The 12878-nt window shown below is 38.7% G+C and overlaps 1 protein-coding gene across 2 annotated transcripts in view; it reads right to left on the bottom strand.

Moving 5' to 3' along the window:
• Nucleotides 1-12878, bottom strand: part of DPP10 (dipeptidyl peptidase like 10) — a 565422-nt gene that overhangs the window by 20977 nt on the left and 531567 nt on the right. For both annotated transcript variants that reach the window (XM_030018079.2, XM_030018078.2), the window contains exons 14-19: nt 9769-9860; nt 8201-8248; nt 7361-7482; nt 3422-3469; nt 1240-1338; nt 1062-1131 (exon numbers count right to left, since the gene is read on the bottom strand). In XM_030018079.2, coding sequence (XP_029873939.1) covers nt 1062-1131; nt 1240-1338; nt 3422-3469; nt 7361-7482; nt 8201-8248; nt 9769-9860 — 479 coding nt within the window. The remainder of the gene's footprint in view (nt 1-1061; nt 1132-1239; nt 1339-3421; nt 3470-7360; nt 7483-8200; nt 8249-9768; nt 9861-12878) is intronic.

The raw sequence follows: 12878 nt of genomic DNA on the forward strand, positions 1-12878 counted from the left end.
CACAACTGCAAATAAATACAAGTGAAAAACCTGAGTTTTAAACACAAACTGGACTTAGAAATAAGCAGTTTTATGCCTCTCTGACCTATTATCTAAGATCTGATCTGAGTAGAGGAATTTGGGATCATTCGGCAGCTCAAGCTTGTAAATTTGACCCCACATACAACAATAAGGATCTCTGCTGTCACTAAGGGGAGGTTTACTCCAGGTGATTCAGCTCAGCTAACATGGTAATTTTCATGAATTTAGCAGTGCAATCCTACACCTGTGTTAGTGACATTCACACCAATTCAGAAGCAGCTCTGTAAAGTCCTCTACACCCATGGCAGACCCACGCTGAGCTCAGCTGGAGAGCAACGAAAGGTGCCCTGAGCTGGCCATCACCTAGGCAGGCTGCAGGTACGCCTCATGGCTCTGCTCTCTTCCTCTGCTATACATTCTGTAGACATGAAACTTCAAGGCTGACTGTCTCCGAAAGAAATATACACACTATTTCTTTTCAAAAGAACAGTGCAGGTTGCCAGGGAGTACCTCCTTCCTCCCATAGAGGTTTTCTACAAACATCAACAGACTTTGGATAATGCCTATAATGCCTTCAGCCATCGATGCTCAAAAATAATTTTGTCTTCTTTCCAGTGTTCCTAAAAGCAGTTTTGCTTTATGCATCTTAACTGAGCCCCTCTTAGAAGCTCTACCCATTTCTATCAGGGATAAAAAGGAGCATATGCTCTGAATGAGATCCTCTGTGGGTAGGGATCAGTATGGGTCTAGGAAAGACTGCAGAACTACTCACAGCTACACCATCAGAAGGGCCAGTGCCTCACGTACATAAAAGTACAACGAAGCAGAGCTAGGTTTGACGAGCTCAAAAAACCCCAGGCATCTCTACCAGACAGCACCTATAACAAAATCTTCCCAAGAACAAGCCTTTTGATTTATCAACTTAAATCCATGAGGTACTTTTCCTACACAAGGTAAAAAACCATTTTCTAATTACAGAGTTAGAAGTTTTCTATGAAGTCCTTTTTTATTATTTTGACTGATTCTACACAGATACTTACATTATTAATAGAAGGGCATACTGGTTTCGATCCGTGAAATCTTTTGGCAGTGACAACTGTAAAGGGAGTTCTTTTAAGAAAAGAGCAAAACATTAAAGGCTGGTAGTTACACAGATGAAAAATAGTAACATTGTAAGAAAGCTTTTGGTTTGGTAAAATAACATTTTGCCAAATTTACCGTAATCCTCAATGTGAAGCATTTTAAGTTCAGTCCTGGAATTCTTTTTCTTAAAAACAGCTTCTTTCAACACAGCATTATTTTCCAAAATATAAAACTCTACAGAAAATAGGAAGAAAAAGCAAGCTGAAAGGTATGGAGAATCATCACATCAGAGATAAATCAAGATTCAAAAAAGATAAAGAGACAAATGGGCAATGATAAATCTTGTAAATGAATTCCTTCTGTAAATACTTTTTTATAATGCAACTGCTTTGCAATTCAGGAACGGAGCAATCAGCTTAATTCAAAACATATACATCTATTTCATTTTCTGGCTTCAGTAGGCTTTGTTTTCGTTAAGCACTAACAATGAAATTGCTGATGAACAACATAAGTACTAGTATCCCTGACAAATACTAACACAGCCGCTGATGCAGGGGAAGGCTAGTCTGCTGGGCGATATCCTAAGCCTCAAGCAGGCATCCTTTTCAAGCTACATATTCCAAGTCAATATTTAGCCAGCACAGCTCTACTTGTTCACTGGATGTCCTTCTCTGTCTTCTGCACTTCAACCAAGAGCAAGACTTCAGTTTGGTTTAAAGCTGCAGACAGATTTGAAGCAATCCTTTTACACATGAAAGAATGATTAGTTCTTTCTTTTTTTTTTTTTTTTTCTTTTCTCTTTTACTCAAATTACCGATCTTGCTTCCAAAATGTAGATTTTTTTATTAAACAATAAACCCTCCACTTAGGGCCAAAACGGATAATCTAAGGAGAATGTTTGTTCTGGGCGGTCAACCAAAATGGTATAATTATAGTCTGAGGATGGAATAATTGAAGTAATCCTTAATCATTCTTTTATGAATTGAAGAGGATAATCTAATCTTGCACTGAAACATTAATGCGAAATTATCTCTCTTATTATTTGGTTTCTTGTTGTTACAACAAACAACGTCCCTCTATCCTGACTTGCTTTGTTTTCCTCTATGATGCTGTACATAAATCTCTTTTACAATAATTCACTATCAACAGTATTTTAGATGCAAGTAATAAAGAGCAAAAGTCTGCCTTCACAGGATTGAGTAGCTCTACAGAAGTCAATGGATTTACTTTGAGGAGTAGCTATCCGTTATTGAGTTGGATAAAACTCCCTCCCCTTGGTGTGCTATGGCACTGAGCTTTGCAAATACTAACAGTGACGTTAAAAAAAAAAAAAAAAGCCGAAGTGCAGACCTTACATAACACTTCACAGTGTGATACTATTGATCAGTATGCTACTTCAACATGCAAGATTAGGTCCACTGTTACGGCTGAATAGTGGCTGGCCCATGACAAACGGGATGCAGACGAGTACAGTTCAGGACTGCTGAATTCTGGGAAAAATTCTGGGGATAAACTATTGCATGAAATGAGGATATGTAAGGATTGGTTTAGTGGTTTTGAATGGAAAGATGTCCCCTTTCCTCTAATCCACACCTTCATGCTACGTGGAGCCACAGTGGAGTTGGAGGTAGCAGAGTTGTTACCTCTACTGCACCAGAGAAATACCCAAGTGAGGAAAATTCTGCTGCTGAAGGACACTCTTCCATTACAAAGCACCTCAAGCAGCCAGGAAACAGCAACAGATTTGGTGCCAATACACAGAAAACAATGAGTAAAACTTGAAAATTGAATACCCTCCTAAAAATTCTTTATTCTTGGGTTTGTCACCATTGAAAATGTCAGCAGAGTGGCTCTGGTTTGAGAAATATAAGAGAATGACTAAGTTCATCGTATGTAGGTCAGATTTTATGATCAATCGTCCATGGACTGTACCTTACTTCAAGATAATTGGATTGTAACTTTAAAAACATGTCTAAAAATACAGAAGAGGTATCGTAATGGCAGCATAATTTACATAGAAAGTGAAATGGATAAGACCAACCTGCCATCTAATTAACTCAAGTGTAAATAGAAGATGAATGATATGCACTTAGCATAAAACATATCCGAAAAGCCTGGGAAAGTTTTAGTCATTTGATTAACTTCTTTCCTTGTCATTTGCAGATGTGGATGTTGCTAAAAGGTAATTAATAGAACATTATATGAATGAGCCATCTTTTAGTTCTCATTTACTTGTAACTGCCTTTCCCCTCCCCCACACTCCCCAAACCAATCAAGGACGATAATAAAATATACCTACTCCATAAGGAATACTCACTTGCAGTATTACTTGTACTGTGCACGCTAACAACTGGAACGCCTGGCCCTGTTTTGAGGAGAGAATAAAAAATAGAGGAAGTGTAGGGTAGTTAGTAATCAGGATTTCAGTAACAAAGAATGAGAGCACCAGTCATCACGTAAGACCAGATCCTGGAAGCTCCATACACATACTTCCCTTCAAACACAGCAGTAACTCCACTGGTGTCTCTTGGGAAAGACACAAGTTAGACTAGGTACCACCAAAGCGTGAAACGAAGACTGCCTTCTGCCTGTTCAGCAAGCAGTCTAGACCCCTGCACCCAGAAGGTGCATTTTTTTATAATTTCGATGTTTTAGCTGTAAGTGAAGAATAAAAAAATTACAGAGGCACTTAATGGCACTGTCTGATATACAGCAGTTTGACATTCAGAAACAGTAACTTTAGGTTGGCTGGGAAGTGAATTAATTATAGTATTCACTTATATTTTCTATGGAAAAAACTACAGAGGATTTGAAAAATTATCACGTTTCACTTAATTATCTGTTTAAGAAGGTCCTTTGGCATGCCAACTCTGCAAGACCAACAGCATCACGGTTAAATCTAGGTGTAATGTAATCTAATCTTATTTCATGGTAATGTCAGATACTATATTTTTACTGTACCCCTAAGAAACTAAAAGCACCAGGAATAACTCTCCATGTCAACATGTACTGTGCAAATGCACAAGATGGCAGGTAAAACTGGGGTGACCAAACATTCAGCACACTCAGAAGCACAGCTGATTGCTGTACCTGCTCTGAGGACCCCCCCAGTGCAAACTTGCAAAAGAAAATATTGTGTCCCCACCCCTAACATGGATTTTGTGCATGGGAAACTTAGTTTTATCTTGGTGAGACAAGACTTTAAATTACACGCAGGTAGTCGCTGTTGGGCTAGGAAGGATGATGCAGAAAAGCCGAAGCCCCTGAGGACCCCATGGCAGACGAAGGCACGGACCCTCTGAAATTAGGAGTTAAGACTCCTCTTTTTTGGAGAAAAAAAGATTCCCTTTGAGAGCAGTTCAGAGACAGAGCTTAATTTATGTGTTTTGAGTCATCCTGAGAGGTTGCCTCTCTCAATTAATTATGGCATGAGCCTAGGAAAACTCAAATACCTGAAATAAAAAGCATGATGCCATTCACAGCCTCTGACAGCCTCCACTGAAGATTTTTATCAATTTCATTCTCTGCCTCAAGGGATAATATTGACAAAAATCTTACAGGTAAATTGCTGACAAATCAAAGCTTTCTGCCTTAGCTCTTCAAGAGGATATTTCTTCAACTGTCTCTTTTTGTTTTGGTTTGTTTTTTCTAGCTCTTTTTTCTTCTTCTGAATTTGTCATTTTGCTTTGAATTCCGATTTAAGTAAGACCATTTTTGGAGGGGAAAGCATTGGCATTTTCCAGGCCAGCTCTATTTATCGTACTAGAAGATGGAAGGATGATGACAGATTTTGAAAAAGGGAGATTACAGTAGATTAAAAAGCCGATCAGAAAAGAGAAAGGCAGGCTTGTGTTACAGGCATTGTGTTACAGCTCATCAGAACTAAGCACAGCACTTGGATTTCCCATTGACCTCCTATAACTAGCACTAAATACACAACTTATTTCCTGCTGTATAAAATGGGAAAAACAATTAGTCCCTTTGTGAAGTATCTTATTTGAATGAAGAGATTAACATCTGTTAGTGTTTATGAAGCGCTAAAGGAAAAATCCACAAGCAGTGAGGAAAGTAAGTGTAAAAAAGGACCCGCTTGCCAAAACCGAGAGAGAGGCTGTAGAGCTGGTCCTCCATCTACCGGGCTAGAAATAATGCCTCACTCAGGAGAGTCTCTGGAGATGGATACAGCTGGTACGGTACGCTGAGACAGATCTCCTGGCTGAGGGTAACTAAGAAGGAAAAACTATCCTAATAAAGGTGCTCATGGGTAAACAAGAGGTGGAAGAATTGAAACTTGTATAAATCAAACCAGCCCAGAGTCCCCCAAGGATTTTTCTGGGCAAATTGCTTTTGTAACAATTCAGTCAGGCTTTTTGTTGTGGGAAAACGAGTGTGTATGCACATAGATGTGGTGTCATCTGTCTCCTCAAAGCAGTTCACGTCGTACTCTTACAAGCAGTTCCCTGCAGAAGAGTTTTAATACCTGCTCTATGGTGATGTTGCCATCAACTTTGATACTGTCAAATATCCAACCCACCACAGGCATTTTGCAGAGCTGTGGCAGTACGGCAGTACATGGGGGCCACACTGCTGCTGTAATTGTCAAGCTCTGATGAAACACAAGAGAAGACCTCTGAATAACCCCAAGCTGACAACTATACATTAATGTTAGAGGTAGGAAAAACTTAATGACAGTGTTTTATCATCCCTGCCCAACACCTGCAGCTTAGGGCAGTCTACTAGTTGCAACTCAGTGGAGTGTAGGTTTAATCCTGGGAGGATGATCTACAGTCTTACCAGCTCAAACAGAGAACTGCCATCTCCAAAGTCACTGAAAGTCACGAGCTTGTGAGCAATTTCCTGTGCAACCTCCTACTGACATTTACGGTTTTGTATCAAAGGAACACGTTAAAAATTACAGGCTGAATATACTTTGCTAAAACAATAACAAGCAGCTATGGTTTTGGGCCCTAGCACATTGCTGATTCAAGGCAAAAAACTTCCCAATTTACCAACCCTCCCTCCTGCAGGAATCTGAGACTTTCCCCATAGGGACTATGTCAAGCACAAGGGAAAACTCTGCTTAAACCACGAGGAGCTCATTACTAGTGCAGTCTTTACTCAGATAAGGGTCTCAGGATTAGCTCCATAACTTCTGCTGCAGCTTTAACCATGTATAAACCATACAGTTGGTATTTTTTTTTCTCATCAGCTATGTATTATAGGTGCACTTCCACAAAAAAACCCCCAACAAATCAACCTTATTTTAGCCAATATATATTCATAGTTTGTTTGTTTGAATAGATTCAATTCTCAAGACGGCAGATATTTTATTTTCGTGCAAAAAAAATGTACAGTTGCAAAAGAAACAGAAAAAATGTATGCAAATAGAATAGGCTATTCACGTGTATTTCAGATGAATTGTGTTCTACTCTTTTCCATCTGATGCTAGTTGAGCAAAAATACTGGGAGGATGTTGTCTGCAAAATACTGCAAGTTTCAAGGTCAACAGGTCTAGCTATACAGTTTATTATTGATTGTCTCATGCTTTTCTGAATCTGTTTTTATACTCTTACCTAGTTATCAGTGTTTATTTCCGGGGTGTAGGTTATAAATTTCTCAGTGTGGGATGAGTCTAGTTTTCTGTTTATACAGAAACTCTGAACCCAACTGGTGCCATTCAGTGCTACTGGAATGCAGCTAACAATAAAAAGCCAGAAATTACTTATTGCGATTGTATTGATAAAGAGGATCTGTCTATGTGGATTAAACCATACCTGGTTTTTGGTAGATACACACATACATATGTGGGTGAGTGTGTATAGATATACTGCGTGCATGCATGTATACACATGCATGAGAGACACAGTGTTACCGAAGGCAGGCCCTCATTTTTTAACTAGGTAGAGTTGCACAAGATCAATGCCAATACATAATATAATGAAGCTGTTATGAACCACAGTACTATCACTATAAATTCCACATTTTTTGGTGAAGGATTTTTATTTAGGGTAAATTTAAAAGTCAATGGCATTTACTAGGACTGAAGGGTTAGGATTGGAGCAGCTTTCTGATATCATTTGTTATTTAGCTTTTACACAGAACATCTTTACTTACAGTCTTGCAATAAGCTCTGTACAGAACTTTGAGTAATCTACTACTGAGCTAAATGTTAGACTCCAGCCTAATGCACTTCCCAAAGGAATACATTAATTCAGAAGCAAACACAGTACTTTTACATGCTGTGCATTTGACTTACCTTTACAGTGCAGTAAAAAATGCCTATTCATGGGGCTAAACTTTGCACTGAAGTATGTGCACTCGTCTTTCAGGAAGTTACATGAGAGACACTGACGATTCAATGATCCCACTGTTGATACACTGGAGAAAAAATATTATCAGAAACGTTTTCCATTGGAATAAAATAAAATAAACCAAGAAATAGCTCAACAGAGTGATAAAATTTGTTTCAGTCCCTAAACTTGCCAAAATACCACTGTCTTATTTTGCGCCTGATGCAAACTGTTTTCAGATGACTCAGTGCCCTACTGTTCTGTAAACTGGGCAATGTGCACAGGATCCAAAACCCGCCCGAAGCAGGACTGGGGTTCCAATAGCAGTGCTGTGCGGTAACAGTGTTAGTAGGACACCATGAAAAGCCTCATTAACTTCAGATTTCAGCACTGAGGTTTGTGTAAAGAGGGGGTGCTTTGCCCATACACTTTAAATGGCATGATTAAACCCCACAAATATTATCTTTATTTAGAAGATTTTAACTACTTTTTAAAATACAGTCATATTCCATGCTTGCATTTAGGTTTAGTGTTTTAGATGCTTGTAAAGGGCTAATGAAGACAGAAGTGGTAAAAATATTTTGTGTTAAAATCTTTTCCATTTTTTAAAAAATGTAAAGTATCATCAGCATTTTTAGTTTTGAAAAACTGTGATTCCTTCCTTGTTACAGCTCAAGCGTACTAATTTTTACACTATATAAATGATTACCCAAGCCCCAAAGCAGCAATTAAGCTCACAGAACGTCATCATAGCACTTACGGCTTGGGATGAAGAAGCTGTTAACACAGCCCCATGTACTTCTTACCTATGTAGCTGTCTTCCTCTTGGGGATTCTTCAGTGCTTAAGAAATAACTGTGCCCAAAAGATGAACAAAGTTAAACTCAGTTTGGTAAACTGTCTGATTTGGGTGGTGTTTAGAGAAGGGTGAGATGTCATAAGATTTTTTAAAATTAAGTTCCCAAATATACATAAAGATCAAATACTTATATATAAACCTAAGCTCCAAGATTAAACGTAGACCCAGTATACAGAGCAGTTATTTCAGATGCTATATGATTTCATACTAAGCCAGTGACAAACACAGCATTTCATGGTTTCAGTTTCATTCCTGTAATGCCCAGGAGCTCCAGTAGCAACCAGGACCCCTTTCTGCATATTACAAATACAGAAGAGAAAGTTTCTCCTTCACTCCAAGAGTTTGCAATATAAATCCAAGGAGTAGAAAAAGGTCACAATGAAATTATATCATAAATTACAATATGCCTTATGATACCTGAAAGCCTTTTTGAGCTGTCGAACAACTTTTTCTTCTATCTAGAGACATAATCTAGCACTAGGCAATGGTTTACAGACAAGGTTGCGTGGGTGGAAAAAGGCTTAGTAGAGCTGCTGCAAGAATATCCAGACAAGTCCTTAGTGTTTCCCAGATGAGATCCCCACAAAGTTTCTGCTTGAATTGGCAGAAAGAGGGCAAGGACTGAGACAACCCACATGCACTCCGCCACCTCTCTGCAGGCTGAGTGCATCCAGACCTCATTTTTTCATCTGAACCTTAGAGAAGTAGCAAGAAATTCTCTATGGATATATTTTCAAAACCTGTGGAAGGACTGGTCAGAAAGGGTGTTTCTCCAATACCAGTGGAGATGGCAGGCACTGTTGCAGACTCAAAAAGGTCCTTGCTGAAATATCATTTAAAGAAAATCAGGATTAGACAGATCTGCTTATTTTTTGCCATGTGCAGATACGTGTGAAGAATAACCAAGATCCACTTAAGTTATGTGGAGCTTTCAGATGTTTTGTGTCAGTTCTGTACTCCCAAGAATCACCAAGTATGTGCTGCATTTCCTTCCCACTATAGCGCTAAGATGGGCTTTGGAAAGATTTCTCTCTGAGTGAGCTGGGCAAGAATCAGGGGTTTGGATAATCTCTCTATATAATTTGAATTTATGAGGTTGAATCAGATCCCCGAAGTCCAGAGACCTCATGCAGTAACGAAGTAAGCATGAGAACTGAAGATTTGGGGTTTTATCAAGTACTAAAAATTTACTATGACTACTTCTCTGGAATCCAGGAAAGAAGGCACCAAAATGTTATTACTGCTGCATTGTGTGCTGATTTATTTAAAAAAATACAGTGAGTCAACTGATGTCACGGTACACTCCTTTTCCATCTGCATAAAAGCGCACGCAGTAGTACACTGGCAGACAAATCGTCTTACAACTGCACTTTATGTACTCAGGAGTATAAAATTTATGGCAATGCTCAAAAATGAAAGAAATATTGTTGCTTAGTTTTAGATATGCTATTTCCAGTTAAATGGATTCCACTTTAATAACTCAGATATTTTCATAAACAAAGAGAATAGTGCTTACATCTTTTGAGTATTTTCATCGTATGCCAGGATTTTGACAACTTCCCAGTTTCCCGATGTCAGGTGTCTCACACTGATTTGTTCACTTTTAGCCTGGAGAGAGATGGAAAACATTAACTTTCACCTTACTTGTTACATTTTTCTTTGCCTGGCAGGATTGTCTGCACATGTCGCTACTGATTACAGCTTTTTAAACTTTAATATGCAACATAACATCTTTAAATCACAAACCTCACATTTTGACAGCCCTGAACTTCAACTATCCTTTCCCTCCCATATATAAACTTTTCAAAGTCATTAAAATCATCTCAGTTTTCATCACGACTTCTCTTTCAGTTGCCCACATGCCAACAAACAATAGAAGTCATATACTTCAAGATAAGGATCTTGTCATTACACGTATTTTGTTTCTCTTAGTGTTTCTTTTCCTTTACAGTGGCATGGCAGGAGAATCTGACTCAGACCCCTGTAACCAAAACTCTGCACCAGAGCGTGCTCACCAAATTTTCACGTTTCTCACACACTTGTGCTGAGCCAAGATTACTGCAAAGATGCTGTGCCAAGACGGGACATCAACACCGCCCTCATCAGAGGAAGGAGGCAAACCTCTATGAGGAATGCACTGCACAAACTGAGACATAGAAGTCCATAGGACCTAAACCTATGTAAAGCCCCTGCTCCATCAGGCACTCTGGAGAAGTCTCTCTTTGTCCAGGGTCTATAAGGAAAGACTAAGAGTAGCTCCAAATTTTGGCAACTGAACCAAATGCTTACAAGTTGGGGAGCACCCCTTGCTCTCTCTCATAAATTGTTTCAAACCTAGTGCGAGCCTAGAAAAATAACTGCTGCAAGGGGAAATTCAAAATCTCTCTCAAAGAAAGTGCTGGCAGTTTTGTCAGCCAATGCACCAGGGACTGAATTAGGAAACATCAGGATGCACTGCGTATCTACCTTCACGCAAAACCAAACTCTTTGGCTGGAAGCTGCAGCAGACTCCTCATCAGACACAGGTTAAAGAAATTGAAACCTGAAGAGTGAGAAGCTCATCTGAGACTGCTTCCTAGTGCAAAAGGTAAAATTCTTGCTTAGGCTTCTGAAGATTAAAACTTCAACCATGGACATACTTGAAGAGTGTTTTTTCTGTACTAGGGCTGTGATCCCTGGCCTGGACATAAAAAAACCTGGTTTTCAAATTCAGGACAAATGTTGTAAAGAAAAGAAGTGATACTTCAGCTTATATTTCAGCTTTAGTGGGTGAAACTGAGCAGCTGGAGTTACAAAGGAGGTCAGAGGGAGGATTTAATGGCGCTTTCTGGCCTTGCGCCCTGTGAATCCGGAGCACCAGCCCATACCTAATCACAGTGGCCTCGGTGGTTGTGGCCTACAAAAATTCATAAAGGCAAAGAGGTTTTTTTTTAATCCCTGTATTTTTGAACCGTACCTTGTAAACTCTGAGCTCTACAGCAACAGCAGTAGTAACTAGAAAGCAGAAAATGCTCAAGGACATCTAGGAGACATGTCTTGAAATGGCAAAGCAGAAACAAGTCCCTTAGAACTGATCTGTTTTCTAACAGATCCACAAGGAAAGAATGATGTAGTAACTCTACGACAAGTGTTGCAAGTACCAGCTGAAATCAGGACGTTGTGCGAGATGCTGTGTATATGTTTATGATGAGGGTTCCCTTGTTCAGGCAGGTTCTGATATTCAGTGCTGTCTCCAGGAATTATTAAAATACAAATTAAGGATTTATTATAAGTGACTATTTCTCCTCTAGAGAAAGAGAAGCTGCAACTATTGAAAGAGATATTTAAATACTGAGATCACAGAATCTAACAAGAAACAGCAATAAAAAGCCCAGCCAAGCGTTAATAAACATGGTTATTCTTCAAGGTTACAGCCATAATACATAATTTATGAAGCTTGCAGGAAGTTCTTGCCTTGATCCATTAAAGTTACTTTATAATTCTTATTTTGTGGTTGGAAAAAAGAGATTTTCTAGAGTTGCAAAACCCTAAGTAAGAAATCTTTAGATACATAACACATGATTCAATCCCATTTTGAGATTAGTGTCTTTTAAATATTTCATAAGTTACTAAAAGCATTTGAAAACAATAAAACACACATCTAGCCATTCAGACAGTAAATAATATATGATAGACAGTAACCTTTTAAACAGTAACCTCCCCTTGCAAGAAGATTTAATCAGATGCTTCTGCTAACCTGCTTTGATTATATCATTGACACATGCTTTTCTAAAGTACAGTCAAGGAAATGCAGCCCAAGACCGACCATCATTTGTCAGCACTTGTTGTAAGATTGACAAATAAGCCTCAATGATTAAATTAATCGAAATTGAGCCATTAAAATTTGCTGCTTTGTCACTGTATGCTCACATTGGTTCTCTGTTTTAACTTTCCTGCACTTGAAGGCTGATTTCTATTAATGAGCTGATATCTGTATGGAGTAGTATAGAGAAGTAATGAGAATCTGAATGCCAAATTCCAACATTAACCGAGCTCCATCATGAAAAAAATGTGATCATCTGGGTACTGGCGACGTGCTAACTGCTTTAAATTCTGCAGGGCACCTGTTATGCCACTGTGGCTCTCACAAGGTGTGACAAACATCTGATGTGACAAAAGACTTTATGTGCAACGGTTAATATAATTTTTATGCCTCCATGTTTGCTTTAGAAATAATGGACAATCAGATTAATGCAGTGTGTAAAACACATCATATAAACACATTTCCTGTCCTTTATTGCTCTGTATCAGCCCCATTACCACAAAGAATGTTGCTTATTGATGAATAATGGTTGATACATAGGATATCACATTTCCTCTTCCTCTCAGGAGCAGCTATATACTTAAAGCCAAATTTGTCATTGATGATACCATTCAGACTTGTTTAGTCATGGTGATGGTGGTCAAAATAGAAGTATTTTTGATTTTTGGAGCTGTGCAGTACCGAGGGCTCTAATTCTGCCTAAAAGGGATAGAATACCAAACTCTTAATCCTAAGCTTGACTTTAAACATTATTCTGGTAGAATAAAAAAATGTATTTAAAAGTAGGTATATATTTAATCATCTTATGGAATAGGAGTGGTCTT

The sequence above is a fragment of the Aquila chrysaetos genome, chromosome 6 (assembly GCF_900496995.4).
Source record: "Aquila chrysaetos chrysaetos chromosome 6, bAquChr1.4, whole genome shotgun sequence".
Taxonomy (NCBI): Eukaryota; Metazoa; Chordata; class Aves; order Accipitriformes; family Accipitridae; genus Aquila; species Aquila chrysaetos.